This window comes from Somniosus microcephalus, chromosome 13, assembly GCF_052327205.1.
Source record: "Somniosus microcephalus isolate GS21.2 chromosome 13, FLI_Smic_1.0, whole genome shotgun sequence".
Lineage (NCBI taxonomy): Eukaryota > Metazoa > Chordata > Chondrichthyes > Squaliformes > Somniosidae > Somniosus > Somniosus microcephalus.
In genome coordinates, this window is record NC_140999.1 from 14,757,603 (window position 1) to 14,779,863 (window position 22,261).

The window sequence follows — 22,261 nt, forward strand, 5'->3', positions numbered from 1 at the left end:
AAACCCAAGGGACAATATTTATTAAGAAAAATGTTTCTAAAAAAAATTAAAACAATATAGTCCTTTGAATATAATGGGTCCATTGGGGTTGATTGATTTAAAAAAATATAAATATAAGTAAAGATGTAAACATCCCTCGAAGGTTCTGCGTCTCATTGTTCTGGCACATAAAATTAATGGGATTCTACGGGTGAAGCAGCTGTGGTAGAATCAGTGCATTTTTTTGTGTTGCATTTTCGTCGGATAATGCAATGTGAATTCAATTTTTGCTTTGATGCACACTGAATAAAATTTTGCCCGTGTTGTATTATTGGAAGGCGATACACTTTACTTTTGGTGTTGTGATGTGTCTCTGTTCCTTGTTGATTTCAGACTAGCCCTCGGCATCTAAAAAAGCCATATTCATTTAACGTTTTATTTTATTGATTGAAAAACAAAGCCTGGAATTAAATAGAACCGTAGTTCATGCCTGGTTGCATCTTCTCACAGCTTTGGCCTAGATTTGCATTCATTTCCACCGGTGATGGTGATTTAGTCTGAATAATATTCCGAATTAGAGATTTAATTTAAATGTAAGAGCTGAGGGCGCCTGTTGTAAAATGAGGCCCATTTTGGTGGTTGGGTACACAAAAAAAGGCTCTCTTAAGAAGAAAGCAGTAAGAGTCAAGGCTTTGCGATCGAAGTCATTGCTGTCAGAACAAGGGTTGATTCTCCATTTACTCAGGTGCCTCCAATAGAGGTCGTTTTTATGCTGTGGTCTCTAATGCTACATTAGAGTTTGAGAATTTAGAGATGTTCTCTTAACACCAGTAAGTGAGGTGCCAATATCACGATTTAAGCAACTGGCTAGATCTGGAGCACACAAGTCAGGCAGTCTGCAAGATATCATAGGATTACATCGAATATACGGCACAGAAACAGGCCATTCGGCCCAACCAGTCCATGCCGGCGTTTATGCTTCACTCGAGCCTCCTCCCGTCTTTCCTCATCTAAATCTATCAGCATAATCCTCTATTCCCTTCTCCCTCAAATGCTTGTCTAGCCTCCCCTTAAATGCATCTATACTATTCGCCTCAACCACTCCCTGTGGTAGCGAGTTCCACATTCTCCCCGCTCTCTGGGTAAAGAAGTGCCTTCTGAATTCCCGATTGGATTTCTTGGATTCCCCATTTGATTTCCCTATTGGAATTCATGAGACAGCAGGAACTGCTCAATTGCTGCTGTAGCAACAGAGAAGAAAGAAAGACTTGCATTTCTATAGCGCCTTTCACGAGCACTGGACGTTCCAAAGTACTTTACAGCCAATTAAGTACTTTTTGAAGTGTAGTCACTATTGTATTATAGGAAACACGGCAGCCAATTTGCGCACAGCAAGCTCCCACAAACAGCAATGTGATAATGACCAGATAATCTGTTTTTGTGATGTTGATTGAGGGATAAATATTGGCCCCAGGACACCGGGGAGAACTCCCCCTGCTCTTCTTCGAAATAGTGCCGTGGGATCTTTTACATCCACCTGGGAGAGCAGACGGGGCCTCGGTTTAACGTCTCATCCGAAAGTAGGTGAAGTTGTTTTAAATGTTAATAAATCTATTCCTTAATTATTTATTCTTGGATATTCATGATCCAAAGGAAAGTTGAACATTAGAAGAATTCAGTTTTGAACTATCAGACATGTTGAAGGAATGGGATGGTGGAAGGAGAATGAGATGTAAAACCCATATATCCATATAGACACATCCCTTTTTACAATATAACTCAGTTACAATCCATTTGAAATAAAGGCAGAATTTGTCTGAGATTACATAATATTTAATATACTGTTCAATAGAGAGAAGGAATGTAGTAGGTAAATTTAGTAAGAGGGGGAAAAATTTGTTATCGACCATTTCGGGGCGCTAACATCGCCTGGGCGCTAACTAGCGGCGGCGACCCCGAAATTCAGTTTTAGCACCCCAAGAGGGAGGTGGGGCGTTAATTCAAGTGCTCCACTTCCTTCTTAGAGCGCTAACCCCGAATATCAGGTGGTGCGTTCTGCAGCGCTACGCACTGGGCCACGTAGCGCTGCCGCATGGAAGGGCTCATTAAAGGGGAGGACCCAAGCCCCACAACTCTGCGGGGCTCTACCTGGACCAGCAGGGAGTGGGGGTGCCGTGCCAGCAGCCCGGCACTCAAGAGGTGTGCCAGGCTGCCAGATCGCGGTCACGGACCCCGCGCTCGAAGACCCAACGGGCCGCGACAAGTAAGTCGGACGATTTTTTTCCTCCCGTCCGTCACCTCCCCTTTAGCTAACGCCCCGCGAGCCTCCTGTCGCTCCGTTCCCGCCCCCTGAATCGGTCGCTGTCATCGCCCGGCGGGGGACGCGGGCCAATTTTGCAGGCAGGGCGAAAACGGGGCGCTGCGCACGGTGATGACTGTCATCACCTGTGCAGCGGGGCGGAGCGCTACCGGTTACTGCCACCTCTAAACTCCTGCTGAATTTAGCGGGCGTCGTTGGCGGCGCCGCGCCCGGGCGAAAAGTCGTTTGCACCCTGTTAGCGCCCCCCGGAGGCACTAACAGGAGGCGCTAAGGTACCCAATAGAGTATTTACCAAAGATCTCTTCTTCAAATCTTGGTCTTCAACACTCTCTTCACCTGAACTTCAGCAAAACAATAGGAGCTAGATTTTCCATCCATATGAGGCTGGAATTGCTGAGAGTATTGTTTTAGTAATGTTTAGCTAAGTGGGTTTGTTGAGATCTTAATACCCAGGAATTAATAGGCAGCTCTAATATGGCAGCGAATCTGACTCCAAATTATTGAAAATTGACTAAGATAGCGAATCTAATGTTGGCAGATTTAGGAGGGACCTGGATAGATAGTCGGTGGAAAAAGTAACTGAGGGGCAGCATAGTGCACAATATTTATCAAACTTTGGAACTTCCATCACAGCCTGTAATGGTTTCTCTGGTCTTGCACATTCCTATGTTTCGAATTAGATATTGATGCCTTGGAAATCATAAATTGCAGTGAATAATAACGATTTTATGCATCGTGCATAGTGGTTAGCACTGTTGCCTCACAGCGCCAGGGACCCGGGTTCGAATCTGGCCTCGGGTGACTGTCTGTGTGGAGTTTGCACATTCTCCCCGTGTTTGCGTGGGTTTCCTCCGGGTGCTCCGGTTTCCTCCCACAGTCCAAAAATGTGCGGGTTAGGTTGATTGGCTATGAAAAATTGACCCTTAGTGTTAGGGGGGATTAAATACGTGGGGTTACGGGGATAGAGTGGGATATGTGTCGGTGCAGGCTCGATGGGCCGAAATGGCCTCTATCTGCACTGTGGGGTTTCTGTGATTCTGTGACCATCACCGTAGGAGAAAATTTGACAATACAGAATTGATCTAAATTGGGCGCATATAAATGCTGATGGTTTAAGTGGCACTTTCCACAGCCCCAATAACTACCTGTTTACTTTTGTCTTTCAAAGTATTACAGTGAGCCACCAAATAACAATTAACTTTTATGTGGAAATGAATGATGAGCAAGTGAAACAGTCACATGCGCTATTCCTCTTCACCTCTATCTGTCCGTTGAATTCTATTGCCTGGATTGCCTGCTCCAGGTTTTATGTTGATCCTTTTCAAGGCGAGGGGCTGTCTGTGACTGGTATCGCTGCTGGGAGTGAATGTCTCAGAAGATTAAGCTCAAGTACCCCAGGAATGGGCTGTATTTCATCAAACTGTCAGAGATATACCCTGGAGCCTAAGTAGCAGTTTTCCCATCATTAAATTGGTCCATGGAAAGGATATATCTGACGCGAGGACATGTTTTAAAAGCATAGATGGGAAAAGTAGGTCTATGTGAGTGTTGTTAAGCACAGCAATTCAAGAGGCACTGTAGGGTTGTAGCAGGGTTTATTGTCCATGGGTTAAGACAAACATTAGTTCATACAACCCTCTGGTGCTCTAGACTGAATCGAAGAACTCAATCAGCAGACTAAACATTTTGTCCACCTATAGCCAGGCAGGATGACCTGCCCCGTGGCTCCTGCACTGTTCCTTTATAACTGATTGCCCATAGATGTGTAAGAGAGGCCTGAAATGACTCAATATTCTTACCCTTGTAAAAAAAACACCTTGCCTCCACTTGACACTTCTCTCTAAAATGCCCTGCTGAGATCGGTAAACTGCAGGCTTGAGCCAGCATCCTGGATGGATCCGATAGCCAACGCTTCACAATTTATGCAATCAGGTGGGGTGTAGAGCGGCTTGTCTTCCGCCAATGCCGCAAGTGCCCCTTTATCTTCAGTGGCTGAACCCTCAAAGTGTGTGGGCGAGAAGAAGTCAGGCAGCGAGTGAGTTTCTGTGCGGGGTGGAGGTTCTCCTGCTCGCCAGTAACTTCGGCAGGAGAGCCACAGAAGCTCCGGAAAAACAGACGCTGTTTTTTTCCGCAGCTCTTATGCCGAAGTTAAGCCGGATGATCAGGAGAACTCCAGTGGAAATCCGCCCGATACATCTCCCAATCGTTAACGTCTGCTTGTTATCTTGATTGTCAATGTCTCCTACCGTTGTGTCTTTGAACGTGGCTGACAAGACAGGTCTTTATTCAAAGGCTTTTGGTCTGGGATGTATGCTGAGGACTTCTTTCAATCTTCAGTTCAGTTTGTTTGTGATGGTGAATTCTATGAGGTCGACATTGTGTCGCTCATGTATGACGTTGTAAGAACATAAGAAATAAGAGCAGGAGTCGGCCATTTGGCCCTTCAAGCCTGTTCCGTCATTCAATGAGATCATGGCTGATCTTCTGCCTCAACTCCATTCACCGGCCCTATCGCCATATCCCTTGATGCCCTTACTAGTCAGAAATCTATCGACCTGTTTTGAATATACCCAATGACTGAGCCTCCACAGCCCTCTCGGGTAGAGAATCCCAAAGATTCACCACCCTCTGTGTGAAGAAATTTCTTTTCATCTCAGTCCTGAATGGCCTACCCTTTATCCTGAGGCTGTGGCCCCTGGTTCTAGACTCCCCAGCTAAGGGAAACATTCTCCCAGCATCCATCCTATCAAGCCCTGTAATAATTTTGTATGCTTCAATGAGATCCCCTCTCATTCTTTTGAATTCAAGAGAATACAGGCCTAGTTTACTCAATCTCTTCTCATACGCCAGTCCAGCCATCCCAGGAATCAATCTCGTGAACCTTCGCTGCACTCCCTCTATGGCAAGTATATCCTTCCTTAGGTAAGGAGACCAAAATTGTACACAGTACTCCAGGTGTGGTCTCACCAAGGCCCTATATAATTGAAGTAAGACTTCTTTACTCCTGTACTCAAATCCTCTTGTAATGAAGGCCAGCATACCATTTGCCTTCCTAATGGCTTGCTGCACCTGCACATTCACTTTCTGGAACAACGTAAGAAATATTGTCTAAAAAAAATATTTTAACTCCTTATGGACTAATTCAAAAAGAACATAAGAAATAGGAGCAGGAGTAGGCCATTCAGCCCTATGAGCCTGCTCCGCCATTCAATGAGATCATGGCTGATCTTCCGCCTCAACTCCACCTTCCCGCACTATCCCCATATCCCTTGATTCTCTTAATATCTGAAATCTATCGATCTTTGTCTTGAATATATTCAATGACTCAGCCTCCACAGCCCTCTGGGGCAGAGAATTTAAAAGATTCACCACCCTCTGAGTGAAGACATTTCTCCTCATCTCAGTCCTAAATGGCCAACCCCTTATTCTGAGACTGTGACCCCTGGTTCTAGACTCCCCAGCCAGGGGAAACATCCTCCCTGCATCTACCCTGTCAAGCCCTGTAAGAATTTTATATGTTTCGATGAGATCACCTGTCATTCTTGTAAATTCTAGGGGATATAGGCCGAGTCTCCTCAATCTCTCCTCATAGGACAATCCCCCCATCCCAGGAATCAGTCTGGTGAACCTTGTTTGCATTCCCTCTAAGGCAAGTATACCCTTCCTTAACTAAGGAGACCAAAACTGTACACAATACTCTAGGTGTGGTCTCACCAGGGCCCTATATAATTGCAGTAAGACTTCTTTACTCTTATACTCAAATCCTCTTGTAATAAAGGCCAACATACAATTTGCTTTCTGTACCTGCATGTTAACTCTCAGTGATTCATGTACAAGGACACCCAGGTTCCTCTGAATACCAATATTTCCCAATCTCTCACCAATTAAAAGATATTCTGCTTTCAATTCCATTTTTATTGTTTTAATAGTGTGTTATTGTCTCACTGAATAAATCTATTGATGCATTAATGACAAAATGGTATTTACCACCTTGTGGACAGGACAGGAGAACATGGTGGGCATTCTATGTAATCTCTGGTGCATTGGACTGTAATTAAGGGGTAACTGGTATTCTCATGGCACTCTATCCTGCTCACAGCATATATATAAAGATTCAGGTTTCCGTAGGATATTTATTTGTTTAAGGAAACTAGCTGTCTGTCATGAGCACAAATGAAAATGTTGGGAGAAAGCCTAAACTTGGTCATCTGGATACGTCCCCCTTTGATGAGCACAGGATTCATCAAAGAGTCAGCGAGTCGAATTAAATCAATTACACTTTGTGCATCGAAATAACAAATGTTTCTGTCACATTTATTCTTAAAAACACAATCATTTGTTCTACGTGCAGGGACGTGGAAAATCAAATGATCAAGACGCAGAGAGTACAATGAATAATTTACCTCAAGGACTGAACAACTTGGGCAGTAAGGTAAGTGTTTGTGATAACTTAAGAAAAGAAGAATAAGACGTAGAGCAAATAGACTTCCAACCACACACAAAGCACCCTATATACATACATCCACCAATACACCCATTGTTATGTATCCCTATATGCATACAGTAAACCCATAATACTCTTGAATACACATACATACACTAATACTCTTGTGTACAAATTCATACACAGTAGGAATTATTTATGACTTTTATACCTCCCACATTAGGGGCTAAAAATTGAGTGGGGGCGCTACTTTTAGCGCCCCGGAAAAATTAGCGCCCCCACGACGGAAATTGAGTGGTAGTGCCCCAAGAGGGAAGCGGGATGCTACTGGAAGCACCCTGTCTCCCTCTTGGGGCGCTGCGAGGGAATATCGCGGCGCTACGTGCCGCAGTATTGCAGGCCTTCCTCGCCTTCTTAAAGGGGAGGGGCCTTGCGCAGCGCGACCAGGGGCCCAGCTGGGCCCCCAAGGATCGGAATGCCGGCAAAAGAGCCCGGCACTCAAGAGAAGTGCCGGGCTCTTGGAGTGCAGCCGGCACTCTGCGGGGGAGGTGCCGTTCAGGAGGCCGGGGACGGAAGCGCAGGCAGGTGCTGGCAGGTGGCCAGCAACAAAAATGGCCGCCCTGCACCTCGCCTTTAAATAGCGCCTCCCCGGCTACAGGTAGGCCCCCCTGACCCCGTCGGATATAGCGTCCGGCGGTAAGACAGGGGGCGCTCCTGAAGATAGCGGCCGGGGTGCGAGCGGGGCGCTGTGCACGATGAGGACGTCATTGCCGGCGGCGCAGCATCGCTGGGTGCTACCAGTTACCGCCGCCGCTAACCTCCCATGGAATTTCGCGGGAGACGTTGGCGGCGCCGTGCCCGGGCGCTAGTTGCTTTGCGCCCCGTAGCACCCTCTTAGGGCGCTAACGGGAGGCGCAATGCAACCGAATTTTTCCCTCTAGGTGTTAGAGTAGAGTTCATAGACCTGAATCCACTTTAACAGAAACAGACAGACACACTATCTCCCAGTTATCTTTTATTTAACCACTAACACACGGATTAAATAAGAACCCAACTTTACCTGTCCTGGAGTCTTCAAGTGCCCACTGGCCAAACTGACGATCACTTGAAGTCTGCTGATATCTTTAGATGACTCCTCTTCATTAGACCAGGATACGTTAATCCTGGCCGACTGCAGTGAAGAAACTAGATATTGCGTCAGTTCTTATATTTTTTGTGTTCAGATTCTTCTCCTCTGCACCTCAGTGACTGGCTCATTCAAGCATGGCTTTTCCCCTTGTTGTTTGTGTTTGGTTCACAGTTTACTGGGGTTACTTCATCATGTGTTGCAGATTAATGAGGGCCTTAGCTAAGGACAGGTCTAGGTCGGTTCCACTGGTTCCATAGCAACCCCAGATTTGTCCTTGGCTACAACTGCTTCTTTTGTCTGAGTAATGTCGGATTTAGGTGTATAACAAAATCTGTGACAGTGCTGAGTCCAATCAGAATAAAATGGCACTCTATAAAATATCATTAAGCTCCTTCCGCCTCGCGGAGAAGTTGTTAAAAATGTCCCTTCATATTCCTGTTCTCAACTTGCATTTTAAAGTGGTATAGCCATAATTAAAAGTTCTCTTTTGTACTAAAGTTCTTCTTGCTGTCAGGGATGTTTAAAATAGATTTTCCTTCAACACTAAAACATTTGTGTACACCTACACACACTAATGTGCCTTTGTACAGACATTCCTATATGCATAAATATGTATTATGCTTGTATGCACTCAAATACATAGTACACTAGTATACATGTGTGTACACAATACAACCCTAGTGTACATTTATATACACATATATGTAGCCTGTAGTCATACACACATTCCTGGACTAATGCATAAGTACCTATAAATCCTATATCTGGTGTGCCATTTGCTAAAGTAAATGGGCCTACCAAACCAGTAACATTTTGCAAATCCTGTAAGTGTGTTGTGACACTGGAGTGACTACCAATGTCAAATAATCACAGGGCTGTATCTAATTGTTTTTCCAAGTGATCCCTGTCCATATTTTGACTCGGGCCTAGCTATTTCGCCTCTCTCCCATTGTGCTAGCAGTGTTGATCTTTGAAGCGTTAAAACTCTGAATATTGCTTTCACACATTAAAATAATGAGATAAAGGCCTTACCATCAGCTAGAAAACAGTTGGCCCGGAGACTCCATCTTATCTCTGAGGTCATTAATCCCTTAGCCCTGCCCGTCCAAAAATTCCATCCTCACTTTCTCTAATGAGAACAGATACTCCCTTCAGTGTTCTTCATGGCGTCTTGATTCAACACCCTGTGCCGTTTTTGTTGCCTTTCTCCATGTCTTTCTATTAGACTGGTGGCCAAAAATTGACAAAATAATCCAAATGAGGACCCCCTCTCCTCTCAACCATGTCAATATTTCTCTTTCCTTTCTCAGCCAGGTCTCTGTCTCTGTCTCTTTCTCTCCCCAATAGGATCTCTTCCTCTCCTTCTCCACGAGGCGGAAGGCTCTTAATGATATTTTATAGAGTGTCATTTTAATCTGATTGGACTCAGCATTGTTACAGATTTCGTTATACACCTAAACATTTTATTTGCCTTGGAAATCGGTACTCTTTTAACGTATCAATATTTAAACATCTGGTCAGCTAGAAGAGACAAAACGACTTCATTTTATTTGATTATAAGGCCCTTTGTTGTGTAATCATATTTTCTGTTTTTAGCGTTTCTCCCCGACCCCCCTCAGGCTAATGGCAACCAGTGCAGGAGGTCACATTGACCATACTTATTGACATGAATCTTGTCATTCATGTGGAAATGACTTATGAAATAATACTGAGCGGCCTGCTCGTGGCGCTGTCCAGGGAGAGTATAAATACTCGGGCACGGGCCCAGCTTGCTCAGGACATTCTTTAACAGGAACTAGTGAAGGACACAACTAGATCTCCATGTTGAAAAACAGTTGATTAAAGCCTTGTTTAATACTTAGACCGAGTGCCTAGTAGTTTTCTTACGTCACTTACGTTAACTGGTAAATCGCTTACCTTTTACAAGATGCGATCTCGGCCCCAGCCAAGAACTGGTCCAGTTTTTGTTTTCCCCCAAGGCCTGCAGAGAGTCAGCACACGCTACACGAGCCGGTGACTTATTCCAAACTTATGGTGCTGGACCAGCAACGCTCAGCTTATGGGCGCAAACTGAATTCAATAAGTCTGGTAATCTGTGGCCTAGCGCCAGTGCTGCCTATGGGGAAATCACGGGTGCGTCCCTCTTGACTTTAATGTCCCTTTGTTTAAATAGATGCGAAGTTGTGGGGTACGCACTCGCGGTTTCCCGATATGTGCTCCCGGTGGGTGAGGCTCCCCACCGGAAACACACATTCAGGAGATTCGTCCTCAAATGCCATGGGCTAGAATTTCGTCTCGGGCGGTGGGGCAGAACGGGCGGTGTCGGATTGGCCGCCCGTTACACGCTGCTCCGTATATATCAGTTGCATTGACTGCCACGGAACTGAATCTCAGGCGCTGCGTATAACGGGCGGCCAATCCGACACCGCCCGCTTTGGGGCCCCCGCCCAAGACGTGTTTCTAGGATTATTTTTTAAATTCACATCCCAACTTTCACATCCACAGCAAAATGCACAATTTGAAACTATTGCAGCCACAGCGGTTTTTAAAAAATTCCTTTATGGGATGTGGGTGTCGCTGGCAAGGCCAGCATTTATTGCCCATCCCTAATTGACCTTGAGAAGGTGGTGGTGAGCCGCCGCCTTGAACTGCTGCAGTCCGTGTGGCGAAGGTACTCCCAGTGCTGTTAGGGAGGGAGTTCCAGGATTTTGACCCAGCGACGATGTTGAGTTTTGCACGCGAATCTGAGTGGGCCGTGCAGCCCCTTAAAGGGGCCGCGCACCCCTCAAAAAATTAAGGGGGAGCATTGGTAGAGAGGCGGAGAGGTTTAGGGAGGGAATTCCAGAGCTTAAGGTCTAGGCAGCTGAAGGCACGGCCGCCAATGGTGGAGCGATGAAAATCAGGGATGCGCAAGAGGCCAGAGTTGGGAGAGTGCAGAGATCTCGGAGGCTTATAGATCTGGAGGAGGTTACAGAGATAGGGAGGGGTGAGGCCATGGAGGGATTTGAAAACAAGGATAGGCTGGGTCTGTTTCCCTTGGAACAGAGGAGGCTGAGGGGAGACCTTATTGAGGTGTATAAAATTATGAGGGGCATAGATAAAGTAGATAGAAAGGACCTATTTCCCTTAGCAGAGGGGTCAAAAACCGGGGGCACAGATTTAAAGTATTTGGTGGAAGGTTTAGAGGGGATTTGAGGGGAAATTTCTTCAGAGGGTTGTGGGGGTCTGGAACTCACTGCCTGAAAGGGTGGTAGAGGCAGGAACCCTAACCACATTTAAAAAGTACTTGGATGTGCACTTGGGATGCTCTAACCTGCAGGGCTATGGACCAAGAGCTGGGAAGTGGGATTAGGCTGGCTAGCTCTTTGTTGGCCGGCGCGGACACGGTGGGCCGAAATGGCCTCCTTCCGTGCTGTAACTTTCTACGATTCTATGATGAGGATGTCCTGTAAAATTGTTGCTGGATGGGAAGAAGAAGTAAAAAAAAAAACATGAAGAAACTGAAGCCTTTCTGCATTTCAATCCGCAGGTCGAGATGGTTTTCTGGCTGCTTTCCATGCTGGCCACCCGTGACAAGGATGACATGTCGAGGACGTTGCTTGCCATGTCCAGCTCCCAGGACAGCTGCGTCGCCATGCGCAAGTCCGGGTGCCTTCCTCTGCTCATTCAGCTCCTGCACGACAGCGAGAGGGACTCGGGGCCCACCAGGAATTCCAGCGGCAGCAAGGAGGCCCGAGCCCGGGCCAGCGCCGCGCTCCACAACATTATTTACTCCCAGCCCGACGAAGGGCAGGCCAAAAGAGAAATGCGTGTCCTGCATGTGCTGGAACAGGTGCGCTTGTACTGCGAGACGTGCTGGGAATGGCTGGACACCAACAGACAAGGCGATGGTCCAGAATCGAACAACTGTAAGTAAATAACCTGTTATTCTTCTATCTGTTCAAATAGATATCGTGGGGCCACTAACTTAAAGGATTTGATAGGGTAGATAGAGGGAAACTATTTCCTCTGGTGGGGGGGAGTCCAGAACAAGAGGGCACAACCTTAAAATTAGAGCTAGGCCGGTCAGGGGTGATGGCAGGAAGCCCTTCTTCACACAAAGGGTAGTCGAAATCTGGAACTCTCTCCCCCAAAAAGCAGTTGAGGCTGGGGGGTCAATTGAAAATGTCAAAACTGAGATTGATAGATTTTTCTTAGGTAATGATATTAAGGGATACGGAGTTAAGGCAGGTAAATGGAGTTGAGATACAGGTCGGCCATGGTCTTTAATGAATGGCGGAGCAGACTCGAGGGGCTGAATGGCCGACTTCTCTTCCTACGATCTTAACTTCCATTGCGCTCGCTCGATTTATCCATGTTCCTGTTTTAACTACTAGGACTTTTGAATGCAAAGCCTTGCTTCGAGTATCGCTTCACTGCACAGCCTATTAACGCCAATCTCTTATTTGACAGATTTTGAGCTTCCAGTGTATGTCAGCGCCAAGCACTTTATCACAATTTAAGTGGGTGTGCAGCTCCCCTTTGAAAAAGGGAAAGTCATGTTCGGCAGTGGTGCAATGTAATGACCATTTAAACTCCTGAGCGAGGCCAAAAAAAAATAGAAACGAAACCCAGCGCCAAAAAGGGAAAAAGAAAAAATAGGAAAATTCCTCTCCAACCCCCTTCAGGGGATCACATTAACCATGCTTATGTTAACTGGCAAATCTCTTACCTTTTATAAGATGCGATCCCTGCCCCAGCCAAGAACTGGTCCAGTTCTATTTTTCCAAGGCCCGCGCGAGACTTATTCTAAAGTTTTGGTGCTAGACTAGAAACCCTCAGTTTATGTGTTCAAACTAAATTCAATAGATCTGGTAATCTGTGGTCTAGCTCCAGAAAACTGACAGGGACGCTAATAGATTTTTGTAAAAAAAAAACAGCCATTTCACTAATGTCCAAATGGGAGCCGGAGCCTGGCCTAGATGCAACGCCAGTCCCGCACTAGGTGGCTGAGCAGTTGTCGGGGCAACTAGGAGTGGTCAATAAATGTGGTCTTGCCAGCGTCACCCACGTGCCAAGAACAAATACAAACACCCCTGTAAATTTCCAGCATTTTTTTTTAATGATCCTTTTCTTCCATTGAGAAGCCTAACAGGACTAGACAGACTAGATGCAGGAAGGATGTTCCCAATGGCGGGGGAGTCCAGAACCAGGAGTCACAGTCTAAGGATAAGGGGTAAGCCATTTAGGACAGAGATGAGGAGGAATTTCTTCACCCAGAGAGTGGTGAACCTGTGGAATTCTCTACCACACAAGGCAGTTGAGGCCAACTTATTAAATATATTCAACAAGGAGTTAGATATATTTCTTAAGGCTAAAGGGATCAAGGGATATGGGGAGAAGGCAGGGACAGGGTACTGAATTTGGATGATCAGCCATGATCGCATTAAATGGCGGAGCAGGCTCGAGGGGCCGAATGGCCTACTGCTGCTCCTATCTTCTATGTTTCTATGTTTCTAAGGGTAAATGCCGGGCACCACCAAGCTTAAAAAAAAACAGGGAGCTAAATGGGTCGTTGAAGCCAAATCAATCACGACATTTAAGAAAGGAATTCAATGAACACTTGAAGAAGCTGTGGTGCCGAGCCCCACAGACCAGGAAAGACCTTTCTTTCTGTGTTGACTTAGCCTGTCTGGGTTGGGATGCTAGAATCCCAGCCCCTGGGCTAGTTCGGGGAAAACGAGCCCCCCTGATTGCTAGCCAGCGATTTTCTGCTGCAAATTTTATGTGTGTTAATTTTCGGGTGAGGACAGGTTAAGTTCCAGCTCCTCCACAGTGAAATAAGCTGCTGACAAGTTACTGTTTGGGCTCACGTATGAAGTGGAGAGAAAAAAAAACCCTTACTATCTTTGCAAGCCTATAAATCCAGATTGGGCTTAAGGAAGGAGCTTTAAGCAGCAGTGTTAATGAGCTGGAGCTAAGTGCATGCGCTCTGGATGATGTTGCAAAGATGCTGTTGGGAGGAAGGTTGAGCTTATTGTTCCATGTTTCACCATAATGGCTAAACCACCAGTGGGCAACTCATGCACTTAAAGGCTATTATACTTGGATGTATAACGAACCTTTTATGTCCCACAGAGGGAATGGACCTGAAACCTGGTTGAAAGTTCTGTGTTAAAGTGAATCCCATTGCATGCATATGGCCACATTATGATTTTTATATTGCTGCCATTTTCAACTGAGAGGAAAAGATCTAAATGGAAATTGGCACCTTTGCTAGTGTCTGGAGCTGGTCAGTCTAGATGCACTGAGTTTTATTAATTGGTTTAATGCCTTGAGCGCAAATGTTAGTATTTTGCAGCTATTCAGATCTCAAATCCTCCTTTTTACCGGCTTTTAAAACTCAGCTTGTCACCACTTTACCGTTACTACTTGACTTATCTCACCTTTTTTAGAATCGCAGAAATGTTGGAACAGAAGGAGGCTATTCAGCCATAGTACCTGCATTGCTGTTAGCTCTGTATCAGAGTACTGTGCACAGTTTTGGTCTCCGTAACTAAGGAAGGATATACTTGCCTTAGAGGGGGTCCAACGAAGGTTCACTAGATTGATTTCCTGGGGTGAAAGGGTTGTCATAGAAGGAGAGATTGAGTAGAATGAGCCTATACTCTCTGGAGCTTAGAAGAAAAGAGGTGATTTCATTGAAACATATAAGATTCTGAAGGGGGATTGACAGGGTAGATGCCGAGAGGTTGTTTCCCCTGGCTGGAGAGTCTGGAACTAAGGGGCATAGACTCAGGATAAGGGGTTGGCCATTTAGGACTGAGATGAGGAGAAATTTCTTCACTCAGAGGGTTGCAAATCTTTGGAATACTCTACCCTAGAAGGCTCTGCATGCTCAGTCGATGAGTATATTCAAGGCTGAGATAGATAAATTTTTGGACTCTAGGGGAATCAAGGGATATGGAGATCAGGTGGGAAAGTGGAGTTGAGGTCGAAGATCAGCCATGATCTTATTAAATGGCGGAGCAGGCTCGAGGGGCCGTATGGCCTACTCCTGCTCTTATTTCTTATGTTCTTATGTAGAGCAATTAAATCCAGCCCCATTCCTTGATTCTTTTCTCGTACCCTTTAATATTTTTCTTCTTCAAGTGTTCATCTAATTCCTTTTTAAATGCTGTGATTGATTTGGCTTCAACAGCCCATTTAGCCCCTGTTTGGAACCATTGTGGTGTCCTGTATTTACCCTTCAGTTAGGTTTCTCAATATAAGAAAAGGATCATAAACAAATCTGTAAATTTATGATTCCACATGCCACAAAGTTATATCTATAGAGGCAAACAATAATTAATTTAAAGTACAGTAGTGTATTGATTATGGTACTGGACTAGCAACCACGAGTTTGTGAGTTAAATTTCACCATGGCCACTTGTGAAACTGAATTCAATAAATCTGGTTTCTTTGTGGGCTGGAACTAGGAAAAAAATGACTGAGAGCTGACGATCGTCGTAAAAATCCAACACTGAAGTCCTGCGGAGAAGGGAACCTGCCACTTCTATCCAATCCATACTACATGTGCCTTCAGTCCCACACTATGGCCGGAATTTTCCTTACCTTGGCTGCGCCGGTGTCCGTGGCAGGTACCGACCCCGCTGCTGGCTCCATCCCTCTGTACAAAATGAACTTGCCTTAATGGGGCCTATTAAGCCCGCCCAGCGCGTTACCCGGCCCAATTAGATGGAGCAGGTCTGGTGACGTCACTCATAGAAACATAGAAGATAGGAGCAGGAGTAGGCCATTCAGCCCCTTGAGCCTGCTCCGCCATTTAATGAGATCATGGCTGATCATCCAAATTCAGTACCCTGTCCCTGCTTTCTCCCCATATCGCTTGATCCCTTTAGCCTTAAGAAATATATCTAACTCCTTCTTGAATATATTTAATGAATTGGCCTCAACTGCCTTCTGTGGTAGAGAATTCCACAGGTTCACCACTCTCTGGGTGAAGAAATGCCTCCTCATCTCTGTCCTAAATGGCTTACCCTTTATCTTTAGACTGTGACCCCTGGTTCTGGACTCCCCCGCCATCAGGAACATCCTTCCTGCATCTAGTCTGTCTAGTCCTGTCAGAATTTTATAAGTTTCAGTGAGATCCCCTCTCATTTTTCTAAACTCCAGCGATTATAAGCCCAATCGACCCAATCTCTCCTCATACGTCATTCCTGCCATCCCAGGATTAAAGTCGTTATCCTTGAAAGGACCCTGGCCACATTAAATGTTAAGTTTAATCTAATATAGTTGGTGTTGAATCTTTAGTGGATATAATAATATAATAAAAGTTATATATGAGTGAAAAAGAAAGATTTAAATAAAATTATCATTAAGTAATATGACTCCATCTATAAATACGATCAAGAACATAATTTAAAAAGCATATTAATTGGGAAGTTATTGGTGCTTTACTCACGAATCTATAGACTTTTGTATCAGTAACTGGTACAAATAAAAGATGTGTGTGTATAGGTAATACAAAAAATTATGCAGATTTTAAATGTAATTGTAAAGGGGTGGATTTACAATCTTATGCAAGTTCAGCGGAAGAGCTGCGGAATCCCTGACAAACAGTGTAAGTGGTGCTTACAATTTGTTTCTGGGAATTCTGCTGCTCTTCCGTTGAAGTTAACAATGGACAAGTGAGAGAACCTCTGCAGAAATTCACCCTAAAGTCTCAGAATGAAAAATTAAATTAGTCATAGTCAGGGACTTAAAGCAAATTGAACCAGTGGAATGAGTAATGAGAATGAAATTGTTATGGTTGATTACTTGATTTAATGAGTAACTGGACAATCACAGTATAATGTGAGAAAAACCTGACCAGAAACAGCACAAACATTTATTCAAATGGTATATGTCATTTTTTATAGTGCAGATCAATTCACAGCAATTACTGTTGAGTTGGAAGGCAACTGCCAAGAATGGCCAGTGAAAAATTAACATTTACCAGCAGCTTTTCAAGTAGAACAGAATCTCGATCAATCTGTTAGCTGATGTAAGCAACATGTTTTTATTTTGGTTTGTTTTCTGTGCTGTCAAGTAATCAGCTGGAGCAATGGCCACGGAACTCATGCCTCAGGTTGACAGGCGTGGTTCCCGAGCTGCGTGAACCCCATGGCCATGCAGGGAAATTTTAAAAATAGTGGGGGGGGAGGGGGAAAAGGCTCTTAAGTGCCTGTAAAGTGCCCCATAATGATTTCAATTGGGTCGCCCGCCGCTGCAGGTCGGGTCGGCTCCACGATGACAGATGCGCCTGTGGGAAAGGCATGTGGGAGTGAGTTGACAGCGGGTTCCTGACCCGCTGTCAAAAAAAGCAACTTTTCCGCCCAACCCGCCACCGATCACGCCCGCTACCACCACGGAAAATTCAGCCCTGTGTGGTTGACTCTTAATGGCCTCTGATGTGGCCTAGGAAGCCACTCAGTTGTAAAACACAATCACCATGCAAGAAGGAAGCCTACCACCACCTTCTTAATGCAACTAAGGATGGACAGTAAATGCAACCATGCCAGTGTCGCCCACATCCCAGGAACAAATAAAAATAAATAACTTACACAATTCTCTGAGTAAACCAAAAACACTGGGCCTAAGCATTTCCTAAGGAATACTTTGTAAAAGTGATAAGCATGCCCCCAATGGCCTAGTAGCTAAAGGAACTGCTCAATGTAGCATTAAGCTATACTGACAAGAAAATTCCAAGTGACATAGAATTTTCAGCACAGAAACAGGCCATTCGGCCCAACAGGTCCATGCCGGTGTTTATGCTCCACACAAGCCTCCTCCCACCCTACTTCATCCATCCCTATCAGCATACCCTTCTATTCCTTTCCCCCTCATATACTTACAGGAAACTTTCTAATATCCGGCACTGACGGGACCGAGCTGGTGCCGTACCATCAAAAGTGCCGGACATACCAGCGTTAATGTTGAAACATACGGAACTGAAAAGCTCCGTGTGAATCAACAAACCCTGCACAGCTTCAAAACAGTCAGCTGCAGCTGCAAGCGTCTCTAGCTGAAGCTGTTGCTATAGCTACAGACCTTGCAGTGCCTGACTGGGGAAAAAAAGGGGGAGAAATTCATTATCGTCCCGTTTGGGGGGCGGTAACCTTTGAAAGCTGGGAAACTTTGGCGCTAATGATTCCCAGCTTTCACGAAATTGGGTTTAGCGCTCCAGAGCACTCCACTTCCTTCCTGGAGCACGCTAAAGGACGCAGGTGGGGTGTGTCCCATGAGCTCCTTCCTTTCCTTAAAGGGAAGGGCCATCGCTACAGGATCTGCATTGGGACCAGTCAGCTGGTCCCTGACGGCGGCCGCGATTCGGCCCGATCAGCCTCATGCAACGAGAACTAAAAAAACTTATAGAAAACGGCTCCTGATTTTTGCCGTTAGATCGAGTATTCCGGACATATAACCCCCGGATAAACCAAAGTTTCCTGTACTTAGCTTCCACCTTAAAGGCATCTGTGCTATTCGCCTCAACTCCATGGTCTGTTATAAGCTAGATGATCTCAACAGCTCACTTAGGTGAGCTTCTGGAAGGCTACCGCCACCCGAGGAACTATACCCCAGAAGGAGTTGACGTCATCAGAATAGGAGGTGCAGGGAGAAAATTGGGGGGCACAAGCTATAACTGGATGCTGCTGAATTTAGAATCTAAATACTCTGCTCTTCCTTTCCCTTGTAGTGCCACTGCCCATTGAGCCCCAGATCTGCCAGGCAATGTGTGCAATAATGAAGCTGTCCTTCGATGAAGAGTACCGGCGCGCCATGAATGAACTTGGCAAGTTGCACAAATTTTTCTTTTAACTGTACCTTGAGTGTTCTCTCTGTTCCCATTCATTTATCATTTTAGCCAATGGTAACTTCTGGAGGAGAGTTTGGTTTTGAGATTGGATTTTATGGAGCATTTCGAAGGAACGAGCCCCCTGAGAAGGAAAGGTGAGAAGTAAAGAACCTATGGGGATGAAATTCATTATCGCCCCGTTTGGGGGGCGGTAACCTTTGCAAGCTGGGAAACGTAGGCGCTAATGATTCCCAGCTTTCACGAAAATTGGGATTAGCGCTCCAGAGCGCTCCACTTCCTTCCTGGAGCGCGCTAAAGGACGCAGGCGGGGCGTGTCCCGTGCAGCGCTGCCGCGTTCCGAGGCTCCTTCCCTCCCTTAAAGGGAAGGGCCATCGCTGCAGGCTCTGCATTGGGACCAGTCAGCTGGTCCCTGACGGCGGCTGTGATTCGGCCCGATCAGCCGCATGCAACTCCAGCAGAGTGCCAGGCTGATCGATCGCGGCCCAAGGAGAAGGAAAAACAATTTGAGCAAAACCATTCAAAAAATGTAGGGACTTGCCTCGGCAACCTCCCCTTTAACTCCGCCCCCCCCACCCCTCGCCCCCCCGAAGCGCCCGGCCTCCTGATCATCGCCTCCTGCAGCTGCCGGTGTTTTCACCCGGCCATGCTGCAGGGGGTGAAACCGAAGTTCGGGTCCGGGGTGCTACCGGGGCATTGCGCACACCGATGACGTCACGAGAGACCGGGGCGCAACGCCATACCGCCGCCGCAAACCTCCCGCCGAATTTAGCAGGAGCCGATATTGTCGCCGCGCCCGGGTGGTAAGTAGTTTGCGCCCCGTGATCGCCCCCCCGGAGGCGCTAACGGGAGGCACAAAGGTACCCAAATTTCTCCCCCCTAAAGTTAAAGCCTAATATTGACATACAAATTAGAGCTCAATTATCCACGCTTCTATTTTTTAAAAAACCACACAGAAGCATGCTAAACGTTCATATGGTAACAGTACATGGTAAGAAAATTGTACCCTCTGGAGTCTTAACAATGGACCAGAGTTCCAGCCAGGGACGGCTGTTATTAGCCACAATAACAGTTTGCACTTATATTGTGCCTGTAATGGAGCAGAACATCCCTTAGTGCTTAACTCGGGGGGAGGGGGGGTGGGCGGTGATGGACACTGAGAAAGGAATTGAAGAGATTAGAGGCGTTGATCGATGGCGAGGACACAGAGGTAGGTTTTAAGAAGGTGATAAGAAATGTAGTGAGATGGGAGGGATTAGGAGGAGAATTTCAGATTGCAGAAGTATGGTGACCGAAGGCTATATCACCGCTGGTGGGGCAGAGTAGGAGGGGAACAAATAGCCAACAGTTTCTGCTTTAACAAAGTGGTAGACATGGGGCCTGAGCAGAGTCCCTCCCTGCTTCTCCGCAGATCCATTCAGCAGAAATGGACGCTAACATATTTGTTACTTCAGAGGGGAAAAGTACAAATCTACTCCTGCCTGCCATGGGGCAAATTGTGCATCTAATGACTGAAGTCTTGATTTCATATCTGGGTTTGACTTCAAATGAAGATTGTCACTCAAATCTGCCAGCCAATAAACATGGTGGGGAGAAATTCGGTATCACTCCGTTTGGGGTGCAATTATTGGCCTGGCGCTAATTATCACCTCCGACTGCAAACTTGGCTTCTATCGCCCCTGGAGGTGATTGGAGCGCTAAATCAGGCGCTACACACCTCTCTTAAGGCGCCAATGCCGAGGAGCGAGGCACTACCTCAGAGCGCTGGCGAAGCTCATGTGATGTCAGTCAGCAATGAAACACAGGCACACTGGCGCTGGCCAGTTCTTAAAGGGGAGGGTCGATCTTGCTCTCCATCCACACCCTGCTCATTGCAGCCTTGAATCTCGGCCTGGAGAGACTTGTACATCAAATCTGCTGGAAATAACAATGGAGAGGCCCAGGGAAAGAGCTCAGAGTGCAGCCCCCACAGTCTCTTCTAAATCAATGCAAGGAAGATCAAATCAAAATGAACCTGCAAAGTGCTGCTCAGTACCCAAAACTCCTTCACACAGCGTTGAATATCTCCAGAAGTCTCTCTCACTCTGAATGCGTGGTTCAAAAATGTATCCGAAAAAAAAGGCAGGAACTGGTCGTCTTTAAATAGCGCTCCCCCGGTCCCTTCCCGACTGCATAACGCTCCCCTCAACCTATCGTTGCTAGCGGCAGGCAGTAAGGCAGGGGGCGCCACTCAATATCCGGTCAGAGGCGCTACCGGGGCGTCACACGCTCGACTGACATCATGATCTGTGGGCGCAGGAGATCATGGCGGTAGTGTTTACCACCGCCGCCGCAAAATGTCTTCAATTTCGCGAGCGGCGCAAACATCGCCGCACCCGGGCGCTAGTTGCTTTGCGCCCCATTAGAGCCCTCTTAAGGCACTAACGGGAGGCGCAAACCAACCGAATTCACCCCCCCCCCCCCCCCCCCCCCCCGGCCCCGGTGTGTTTAGTGACTTTACAGTTCATCTACTAGGCCAGATGCTTCGTAGAATCATAGAAACGTACCGCACAGAAGGAGGCCATTTGGCCCATCGTGCCTGTGCTGCCTCTTAGAAAGGACAGTTGTGCTCAGTCCCCCCGCCCCCCGCTTTTTGTCCGTAATCCTGCGAGTTCCTCATCCTCATGTAACCGCTCAACTCCCTTTTAAAATTATTTATGGAATCAGCTTCCTCCACCTTTTTCATGTAGGTAAAGCGTCTCACCATAAGGGGAAACGCCAACATTATTGATTTTATTCTTCAAAAAGAGCTGTTATAGTTAGTAAAGCATAAAGTCCTACAAGTGTAAGTATGCCTTGGGATCAGAGCCCCATCGGCCTGCTCTCCCGGCTGAAGCAAAACATGACAGTGAGCAGTCAATCAGGATTGTTCAGCTGCTCTTTTTCCACTGGTCTTAAATGTAAACCCTGTGAAGTAATTGGCTCTGGAATGCAATTACGGGCACACTCGCTTCGAGTGCCGAATTCTAATTCCGATTCCAAACAGATTTGGTTCCACATGAGAAGTTTGATGAAAGAATTTCAATCTGTCGTTGAGATCTGGAGACCTGGATGCAATTTTAGATTTCTTTTCCAATTCATCTGACTGTGCGCATCGCTGTTGTGTCAGCCGTGGCTCAGTGGGTAGCGCTCTCGCCTGTGAGTCAGAAGGTTGTGGGTTCAAGTCCCACTCCAGAGACTTGAGCACAAAAATCTAAGCTGACACTGCAGTGGAGTGCTGAGGGAGTGCTGCACTGTCGGAGGTGCTGTCTTTCGGATGAGACGTTAAACCGAGGCCCCGTCTGCCCTCACAGGTGGACATAAAGGATCCCATGGCACTATTTCGAAGAAGAGCAGGGGAGTTATCCCCGGTGTCCTGGGCCAATATTTATCCCTCAACCAACATCACTAAAACAGATTATCTGGTCATTATCACATTGCTGTTTGTAGGCAAATTGGCTGCCGCATTTCCTACATTACAACAGTGACTACACTTCAAAAGTATGTCATTGACTGTAGAGTGCTTTTGGGACATCC

At 46.3% G+C, this 22,261-nt stretch overlaps 1 protein-coding gene across 2 annotated transcripts in view; it reads left to right on the plus strand.

Annotated features, from left to right (window-relative positions):
- Positions 1-22,261, plus strand: part of apc2 (APC regulator of WNT signaling pathway 2) — a 135,124-nt gene that overhangs the window by 91,302 nt on the left and 21,561 nt on the right. For both annotated transcript variants that reach the window (XM_086004537.1, XM_086004538.1), the window contains 3 exons: positions 6,651-6,731; positions 11,402-11,780; positions 18,590-18,685. In XM_086004537.1, the coding sequence (XP_085860663.1) occupies positions 6,651-6,731; positions 11,402-11,780; positions 18,590-18,685 (556 nt within the window). The remainder of the gene's footprint in view (positions 1-6,650; positions 6,732-11,401; positions 11,781-18,589; positions 18,686-22,261) is intronic.